The sequence below is a fragment of the Saccostrea cucullata genome, unplaced genomic scaffold (assembly GCF_032062105.1).
Source record: "Saccostrea cucullata isolate Sc308-1 unplaced genomic scaffold, CSIRO_AGI_Scuc_v1 ctg6387, whole genome shotgun sequence".
Lineage (NCBI taxonomy): Eukaryota > Metazoa > Mollusca > Bivalvia > Ostreida > Ostreidae > Saccostrea > Saccostrea cuccullata.
The window spans coordinates 9616-20222 of NW_026928435.1; the positions used below are offsets into that span (position 1 = coordinate 9616).

At 38.1% G+C, this 10607-nt stretch overlaps 1 protein-coding gene across 1 annotated transcript; it reads left to right on the forward strand.

Annotated features, from left to right (window-relative positions):
- The first annotated feature begins 7455 nt into the window (after positions 1-7455).
- On the forward strand, positions 7456-9585 carry LOC134277560 (uncharacterized). Its single transcript, XM_062759888.1, has one exon. It carries the CDS (start codon positions 7456-7458, stop codon positions 9583-9585), a length of 2130 nt encoding a protein of 709 aa, XP_062615872.1.
- Positions 9586-10607: the final 1022 nt, after the last annotated feature.

The window sequence follows — 10607 nt, forward strand, 5'->3', positions numbered from 1 at the left end:
TATCAATAGTGGAACGTGTATGTCTAAAACCAGACTGTTATTCAAACAATACTCCTTCATATTCTGCCCAACTAGTTAATCTGTTATTCAAAATTTTAGTAAAAATTTTACTGATGACATTCAGTAATGATATTCCTCTATAATTTTCTGTTATACTCTTATCTCCACTCTAGTACATAGGGAATATAATAGCTTTATCCCATTCACTTGGAAAAGTACCTGTTTCTAATATAGTGTTAAATAATTTTACAAAGTATTGTGATAATTGATCAAGAGAGTTTTTATAAATTTCTGTCGCTAAACCATCAATTCCTGGCGCTTTATTATTCTTCATTTCAGTGAGTGCATCTTTTACTTCCCATAATTCAATAGGTTTATCCAATTCAACAACTTCATTTTTTACATTACCATCTTCAAGTTCTGTTAGAAAACTGTTGGCCTCTGATTCAAAGACACTATCTATATCAAACTTAGCAGAGTCTAATAAGGTTCTAAAATAATCTATCCACTCGGTATTTGAAGTATTAGTTTTGAAAGTACCTCTTGTCAATTTCTTGATAGCTTGCCACATGTTTCCTGTATCATGTTCACTTAGACACCCTTCAATCTGTAACTGATTAAACTGAGATTCTTTAAATTGATATAAATCTCTAAATTTTTGTCTTTGTAATTTATAATTGTTTAGATCCTCTTCTGAATTTGTTTTCCTGTATGTGTTTAGTGCACGACTCTTTTCTCTCTTAGCTTCTTCACACTGTTTATCCCACCATTTAGGCTGGTCTAATTTCATAGGTTTCTTATCCCATTTCATTTCTAATGCACAATATTGTAATATATCTGTAATTAACTGTACAGCATTGTTTACATTACTATTTCTTAGGTTTGTATCTAACGAGGACAAACATGCCTTAACATAATCTGAGTTAAATTTTTCAACAAAATCTGATCTTTTATCTTTTTTCCATCTAAACCTCACAGGATCCCCTCCCTTTGGTTCTATATTTCTTATCATTAGGTTCGGCACTTTAAAAATACAAGTCAATGGAAAATGGTCCGATATGTCAGAATCATTTACAATAAAATCTTTGAAAAAGGAAAATAACTCTACAGACAATAAAAAGTAATCAATGACACTTTTACCATTTGTAGATATGTATGTATACTGCCCTTCAGTATCACTTTCAGATCGTCCATTCACAAAATGTAAATGTAATGACTTGCATAAATTAATGAGTGCTTTTTTCGAATTTATTAATGCCTTTATCACGTGATTTTCTTGGTATGGAAAAAGTAGCATGTTCATCTATGTCTTCACCAATAACTGGGATATATTTTTGATTTTCATCAAAATCTGACATATTACGTATACGAGCATTAAAATCTCCTGTGCATATTACACAGACCTCTTCTTTAATGTCGCTCAAAAAATCTAACAATTCACTATATAATAAATGTACACAATTTGTATCATCTTTATCTTCATAAAAACTAGAGTTTTCTGGTGGCAAATAACAGGCAACCATAACAACATCCTTATCAGTCCCAAATAATTCTTTATCAAACACTAAAATGATAGACATATTTTTTACCCATCTTTTTACAAATTTTTCTATCTCTTTTCTTACATAAACTGCTATACACTGTGGAGTTCTTCCATGCACTGATCTTTTTGACCCTATATTACAGTATTCAACAAAACCTGGAAAGACATTTTTACAATCTTGAGCACAACTCGCCCATGTTTCTAACAGACAGATAATATCATTCTGAATTACAAAGTTAGCCGCATCTTGTCTTTCTAACAATTTCTTTATACCCCCAATGTTCCACGTAATCATTTTCACCTCTTTTACAGGGCCTTGGCCTCCTTGTTATTTCTCGTCATACTCGTCTATGGCTGCATGCATTGCGAAAGATGGTTTGGGTGCTCCCACTGTATACAGTTCCTCTGTGCGCGGGTTGTATCTAAATGTTTTTCCATCTGCGATAATCTTATCGTAGGACAACGCTACCTTTTTGTATTTACTGCGCATGTTTTCAATATGCTTTATCAGTCCTTTTCTAACCTCTCTTGATTCTGAACTGAAGTCTTCACTTATCGAAATCGGGTTTGCTGGTTCATCTTTCTTTCTCTTAAGCTTTTCCCGTGCCGCTTCAAGAACTTGTTGTCTGTTTTTCCATCTACCAAATTTTACGATGATACCTCTCGCTTTTGTACCATTTCTTTGATTTCTTCCAAGCCTATGAGCTCTCTCTATGACCATTTTGTCCTCATCATCTGCACTCTGAATACCAAAGGTATCTTTAAACACTTGTCTTAATTTTTCGTCACAATCAAACCATGATTCCCCTTCCTCCTGGTCTTCGTCTATCCCCCATACGATCAGATTATCCCTTCTACTTTGATGTTCTAGCCGCCTCACTTTGGCTTTGAGTGTTCCGTTTTCTTCTTCAAGCTTTTTTATATTACTCTCAAGCCTATCGTTGGTGTCAATCACCCTGTCAAGCTTCTGGTTTAACTTTGTAATTTCTGTCTCTAGTTTACTATTTATACTTTTGTTCTTCTTTTAACTCGATCCTTTAATTCGCGAATAATTTTTACCAAATCATGTGACTGACCGGTATGTCCGCCTGGCGATGATGGGGGTTGTTTTTCAAACGGCAATTTTCTTTGCGTATTCCTTGTCAGTCTCTGCTGTTCATGTCCATGGTCAGTCGGTCCTGGATTTGCTTCAACATCCCCCGACAACAACAATAAACTAAATAGTAACAACGCTATAGTCAGTAGCCTCCCTGGCCGCCATTTTTGCACTTGAAGCCATGCTGTCGGCGGACAACAGTATTTTTGCTTCACACGCTTAGATGGGTGCACGAACAAATCGACACGTACTCTCCATTCTTCCACTCCTATCATCCTCATCATCACTCATATCATCCAACTCCTATGACTAAGTGTTTGGGAGATGTTATATTCTGAATGTGTTCCATTGCTCCCCTAATGTTCTTTTTCCCTGCGCCTAGTATACTTAAATCTTTGTTCTTGTACATCCATTTTGGGTCTAGCCATTTTCCATGGGAGTCCATGATGATTTCGATGGGCAGATCTTGTTTGTTTAATGGTGTTTCACATGGTAAATCTGACCTTGTTTGGTGAATTGAATCTGATTCTTCAACATCAGGTGAGAGGGCTTCATATCTATTGACAGTTGGAATAAGACATTTAACACTTATATTGGTATTCTCTTCCAACATCACATTCACTTCTGAATCATTGAATTTCTCTTCAATTTTCTTTTCCTTCCGTGGCTCTTTTTTTTTTTAGGTCACCACTCAGGTGACCTATTGCTATCTGTTTTCGTCCGTCGTGTGTTAACATTTGAACATTTTCAGCTTCTTCTCTGCAACCACTGAACCAATTTCAACCAAATTTGGCACAAAGCATCTATGGGTGAAGGGGAACAAAAACTGAATTTCATGATCCCTGCCTCCCTGGGGCCAGAGGGTGGGGCCAAAACCACTAAAATTAATGCAATCCTTAAAAATCTTCTTCTTTACTCCTGGCCTTCAAGCAGTCAAACTGTTTGCCTGATTGTTATCAACATTGAGTCCTCTACCAAAATTGTGAAATTCATGGCCCTGGGGTCAGGGGTTCTAGTGCTAGGGCGGGGCCTGAAAAATATATATTGAATATGCATTATTTCTTTGAAAATCTTCTTCTCTGCCCCTGGGTATTAAATATACTAAGTTCTTAGTTATGATTAGCAAGAGTGCCTCTACCAAAATTGTGAATTTTATGGCCCCAGGGCCAAGGGTTCTGGTGTTGGGGGGGTCTCTATTGATTATATAGTGAAAGTACATGAATTCTTTGAAAATCTTCTACTCTGCTCCTAGGTATAAAATAAAATAACTAAGTGCATAGTTAGGATGAGCAAGAGTGCCTCAACCAAAATTGTGAATTTTATGGCCCCAGGTTTCTGGTGTTAGGGCGGGGCTCTATAGATTATATAGTATAAATACATGAATTCTTTGAAAATCTTCTTCTCTGCTCCAAGGTATTAAATAAACTGACTTAGTGCATAGTTATGTTGAGCAAGAGTGTTTTTACCAAAATTGTGAATTTTATGGTCACAGGGTCAGGGGTTCTGGTGTTAGGGCAAGGCTCTATTGATTATATATCGAAAATACATGAATTCTTTGAAAATCTTCTTCTCTGCTCCTAGGAATTAAATAAACTAAGAACATAGTTACGATGAGCAAGAATGCCTCTTTTAAAACTATGAATTTTATGGCCCCAGGATCAGGGGTTCTGGTGTTAGGGGGCGGGGCTCTATTGATTATATAGTGAAAATACATTAAATCTTTGAAAATTTTCTTCTCTGTCTCTGGGTATAAAGCAGATGAACTACCTTTGTAGTTATGACGAGCAAGGGCCCTAATCTTGCAGACTTGTTAAATTCAAGGCCCCAGGGGTGGGGTGGGGGCTCTACTTATATACTGAAATTGAATTTATTCTTTGAAATCTGCTCTTTTGAATTTATAAAACATTTATTTATTTTTTTATATTAAGAGTGTCTTTTTAAAATTTGTGAAATTTGTGGACCTATGGTCAGGGATTTAAGTCACAGTGTTAGGGGCACTACTGATTAGTTGGAATGCATTTTTGTTCCCCTACCCTGCGTATGGGTATTCAGTAACCAAGCTAAGCAACTACTAAGTGTATTTTTATGATGATCAATGGTGCCTCTTTCAAAATTGTGAATGTCATATAGCATCTGAGTAGTATAAGGGGTCTAGATAGGGGAGGATTCTGATTGGCTGAGAGAAATCACGTGATCAGTTCTGATTGGTTGAGGGGATAGGTGGGTCAACTGAGTGCAGTCCTAGCTCTAACCCCTCTAACCCTAGCCCTAACCCTAACTAACCCTAACCCTAACTAACCCTAACCCTAACCCTAACCCCCTAACCCTAACACCCTAACCCTAACCCTAACCCCTAACCCTACCCCTAACCCTAATCCCTTAGCCCCTAACCCTAACCCTAACCCTAACCCTAACCCTAACTAACCCTAATCCTCTTAACCCTAACCCTAACTAACCCTAATCCTAACTAACCCTAATCCCCTTAACCCTAACCCTAACTAACCCTAACCCTAACTAACCCTAATCCCTTAGCCCTAACCCCCTAACCCTAACCCCCCTACCCCTACCCCTAACCCTATCCCCTTAAATACGGAGTGTGTTTTACACTATACGTAGGTACTACGTTTTTTTTTTTTTATGCTGACTATACAGGTAAAAAATGCGGCGTGTGCAAATAAACATTGCAAGAATGTGATTATGACGTCACGCTTCACAGTCTAGACAGTCCTATAACCGGTTTGAACTGGTTTTACTGAAAACAAAAACACACACAAGACAGATTAGAACACAGATTTTATTCACAATGAAAAATACAAAAATGATTTTAATTTCCACTGTATCTGCCAAATTTTCGGGGGCAATCTGGGGCCCAATGTCCTAACTTTTTGCAGATATAGCATGGATCCATCTGTTTCTTACTCTCTCCTGATCCGCCCTGGGTCCCTTCTTCTTTTTCCTGGTCAGTCCTTCCTCCTTTCATTTTACTGATGTAAATTATCAGATGATTCAGCTGGTTTTGAACATCACTCACCTTGTTGTTCATATCATTCATCTTGTTCTCCAGATCAGACAGCATTCCGTCCAGAGTGGTGTTTAAGTGGTTTTCAACATCACTCAACTTGTTATTCATCTTGTTCTCAAAAGCGGACAGCATGTTTTCAATTCCATCCAAAGTGGTGTTTAAGATGCTCATATCTTCTTCTTTATTCATGTCCTCAGGAAAATTAACCATGTCCAAATTCAAATCCAATTCCACTGCATCCTTTATTATCTCTGTCATGGGAGCTCCTACATATCCTTCAGGTGTCACATAATACTGGGAATTTTCTGAAGTATTCATCCTTGCTTTCTTTTTTTCACCTGTGTCCAGTTCGAAGTGCTCACGCAGAATGATCATCAAATTTTACAGTTTTTTAGTTTATATACCTGCTATGAGCCGTGTGCACCTTTTTACCTGGGCTTTATATACCTGTTCCATCATCTATAAAGGAGCCGTGTGCAAAAAACTGAGGGTCGTGTGCAAAAAGAAATATACCTTTTACCTGTGTTTTCTTATATACCTGTTTGCACCCTCTATAAAGTGCCGTGTGCAAAAAGTACGATAAACTTACCTATGCATTGTGACGTCATCCACTGTATAAATACAATGTGATTATGACGTCACACTTTTTCATTTACAGTCTAGACAGCCTAGTCTAACCAGCCTAACCAGTTTGAACTGAATTTTTTTACTGAAAGACAATAACAAATAACACACAATACAAAAAACATGTGTGTGTTATGTCTGTCAAGTTATAACACCAGGTCACTTTTTAAAAAAACTTAGAATTTCTTTTTAAATTTTTTAAACTTTTTTTAAAATTAACTTTAAATTTTTTATCTTTTAACTTTTTTAAAATAACTTTAAATTTTTTTTTTCTTATAAATTTTTTTTTTGGTAAACTCCCCTTATAGTTTTTAAGAAATAAAATTTAAAAAAAATCATGTAATACCACATCAGTGTTATGTTATTGTATGACTTCATCTTTTATACAGTCGGGTTCGGGGTTTCGGGCGGCCATAGCGAATTTCAGCAAGATTTTACCCCAGTGAAAAAGGCTTGTAATCCACAGTGTAGGTCTTTTAAAATTGTTTCACATTGTTTATGATTGTGATTATGTTATCGCTCACCTATATGTTTAATGTCAGTTATGCTAAATAACCCATTTCTGTGTAATTTGAGAGAATGTTTTGACATGTGGTTAAAGTATGGCGTGCTATTCATGTTATCATTTAAAAAGTCGATCCTAAATAAATCTGTCTTAAAAAATACATTTTACAAATGACATTTAATATGATTGATTAGAGTATAGGTATCCATATATAAGAGATATTATTTTGCATTACATTTAAACATGTTTTTCTGTCCTGTTTGTCTGTCAATTGTTGCTTTACTTCCTTTGTAAAATGAGGTTAAATTGAGTATCACTGAATATTGTATGCTTTTTTTCAGGATCAGCTAAGATGTTGTTTCACTGGATTATTTAATTGGGCATATAATTGAATAATTCTGGTAAGTTTGTCTTTGTTTTGTTTACATTTCCTATGATGGACATATCTTTGCATTTAACCATGATTTATATGTAAAGTTCTGTTTTGAATGTAAATACTATATTTATCCTCATTTCATGTGATTTACAGTTGTTTAGCCTGCATGTAACTCAGAGTGCATTTAATAATTCTATGATGGGTCATTCCATGATATTGAATTTAAATCAGAAAAATGTTCACTAAATTTTGCGACTCGTATAGTTTCTTAACCTTTCCTTTGGCCAAGATGCCCTCCGCTTTCGATTTGAACGAAATGAAGAAAGGTTATTTCCCTCACTTTTTTAATACGGAACAGAACCAGAATTACGTGGGACCTTATCCACCGGCAGTTTTCTACAATCCGGACGAAATGACTAGCAGTGGACGAAAAGCTTTTTTCGAATGGTACGACCAACAGAGGGGAAAAGTGTTTGATTTCCAGAAAGAGTTCGTAGGGTATTGTGTCTCGGACGTCGACATTTTACGCCGATGCTGTGCACGGTTTAGAAGCACCCTCAAGAAGTTGGTCAACGTGGACCCTTTCCAGGAATCCATCACGTTTGCCAATGCTGCTAATGTAGCGTACCGTCGAAATTTCATGCCTAAAGACAGCATTGCCATCATTCCGAACCTCGGGTATGATCCGGCACGACAATATTCGGCCAAAGCCTGTCGATGGCTCACCTGGATGAGTCATCAGAATGGATGTCACATACGACATGCCAGAAACGGAGGCGAAGTCCCGATCGGAAATTATACCGTCGATGGATACCAGGAAGCGACTCGTACCGTCTACGAATTTTACGGATGCTATTGGCACGGATGCCCCACTTGCTATCCCAGTTTACAGACGGAAACTCATCCTCACCGGACCCAATTTACTTACCAACAATTACACGAGAAAACTCTCAGAAGGACTGCGGATTTAGAGGACATGGGGTACAACGTGTGTAGTATCTGGGAGCACGATTTCGATCAACAAGTGCAACAAGATGAGACTTTACAGCAATTTGTACGAGATCTGGACATTCCGGATCCTTTGAAACCTCGAGAAGCCCTGTACGGAGGTCGGACCAATGCCACCCGATTATATTGTGAGGAAGGGGACATGAGATACGTGGACGTGTGTTCCCTCTACCCTTACGTGTTGAAACACAGACCTTTTCCCCTAGGGCATCCCGAGATCATCACAGACGACTTCCAGGACGTGAGAAGTTATTTCGGTCTCATTCACTGTCGGGTCTTACCACCCCGAGGCCTCTTTCACCCCGTATTACCTTATCGGACGGGAGGTAAGTTATTATTTCCCTTATGTCGCACGTGTGCCCAACAACAAGACTCTACGTCTCAACACCCATGTCAACACGCCGACCGGGAACGTAGTCTCACGGGTACTTTGGTGACGTGCGAATTACATAAAGCCTTGGACATGGGCTATACCTTAGAGCAAACGTACGAAGTGTGGCATTTCAAAGAACGCAGTCAAGACTTATTTAAAGACTACATCGATACCTTCCTCAAGATCAAACAGGAAGCGTCCGGATTTCCCTCCGAATGTAAGACCTCAGAACAAGAACAAGATTACATTCGAGAAGTGTTATACAAAGAAGGATTCATGATGGACATTCTCAGTATCAAGAAGAATCCAGTGTTAAGAACCATTGCTAAACTCTTTTTAAATTGTCTGTGGGGAAAATTTGCTCAACGCTTGTTATTACCCAAAGTCAGATACTTGGACGAAGTAGAGGAATTACATCAACTCTTACAAAATTCGACGGTCGACATCAAGGGTGTGCGACTCTTAGTCAATAAAGAAGATTCCATTGAAGACAAGATGCTAGTGAATTTTCAAGACAAACAGGAATTCGTCGAAGAATGTCCCTTTGGAAACGTGATCCTAGCTTGTTTTACCACCGCCTATGCCCGCTTACATCTCTACGAGACTTTACGACCTTTAGAAGAACGGGGCCTTTATTTCGATACGGACAGTATCATTTACCAACATAAGGAAGGAGCTTTTAATCCTACTTTGGGCCATAGTTTAGGAGAATGGACCGACGAATTAGACGGGGATCACATCACTAAATTCATGTCGGCAGGTCCTAAAAATTATGCTTTCCGAACGGACAAAGGAACCGAGGTTCATAAATGCAAAGGGGTCACTCTCAACCATCGAACCTCTCAGTTGGTGTGCCCAGAGACTTTACAAAAAATGCTCATGGGAGAAATAGAGGAAGTAAAAGTCCCCTATCCCAGCAAAATCCAGAGGACCCGTGATAATGAGGTGGTGAACAAACCTTCAGAGAAAACAGTGAGAATTGTATATGACAAGAGACAAATTGTAGAGAATTATAACACTTTACCTTATGGTTATTGATATGTTTGTTTGTTTGTTTGTTATTACAAATAAAAAATTGAATTGATTTGTGTTGTTTCTTCTTCTCTATAAAAAAGATATTCTTCTATAAATAAGTATAAGAATAAGTATAAATAAGACCCTGAACCCAACTTTTCTTTCATTCATTAACATGTATTCCGAGGAGACACCCCTCCCCTCTTTTCAATTGAAACACGAATTTACCATGGTAGTTGCTGGACCCTCGAAATCGGGCAAAACAGAATTCGTCAAGTCATTAGTGAACAATCTAGACTGGATCACCCCCAGGCCCGAAAAGATCGTCTGGTGTTATAGGGAATGGCAACCCGCTTACACTTCTTTAAAAGAGAAGGTATCTTTCATTCGAAATATTCCAGAAGACGACGAGAAATTAGTAGCCAATTTGAGTGTGCCCCATTTACTCATTTTTGACGACATGATGGGAGGAAAAGCCATCGAATCGATTGTGGATTGGTTTACCCGTAAAGCCCATCATCGGAATACCAGTGTGATTTACATCACTCAGAATTTATTTGATCGAGCTGCCTCTCATCGCACCATTAGTTTGAATGCTCATTATTTAGTCTTATTCAAAAATCCCAGAGACAAATCACAGATCAGTGTATTGAGTCGTCAGCTAGCTTTGCCTCATTTGATGTCTGCTTATCAAGAAGCCACCCAGGTACCTCACGGCTATCTTCTCGTGGATTTGAGTCCCCAGATCCCAGACGAATACCGATTAAGAAGTCGAATGTTTGAATTGTTGACTATACACATGCCTCAAGAGTATAAATAAAAGTGTTTCACACTCTTCTGAGTCATTATTCATTTCACTCTCATCATGGCTCCATCAGCCAAGAGTAAATTAGTGAGAACCTTACGACGTTTACAGCGGGAACGAGATCCCACCAAACGAGCCCATTTAATCGAATTAGGGCGTAAAGCCTTATTGAACTGGTTTGCCATGGGAGCTCGCAATTTAATGAAAGGGGTCTTACCTATCAATAAACTGACTCAAAAGT

What these genes read in the sequence shown, in the direction of transcription:
- LOC134277560 (XM_062759888.1), top strand. Translation starts at nt 7,456, where the DNA reads ATGCCCTCCGCTTTCGATTTGAACGAAATGAAGAAAGGTTATTTCCCT.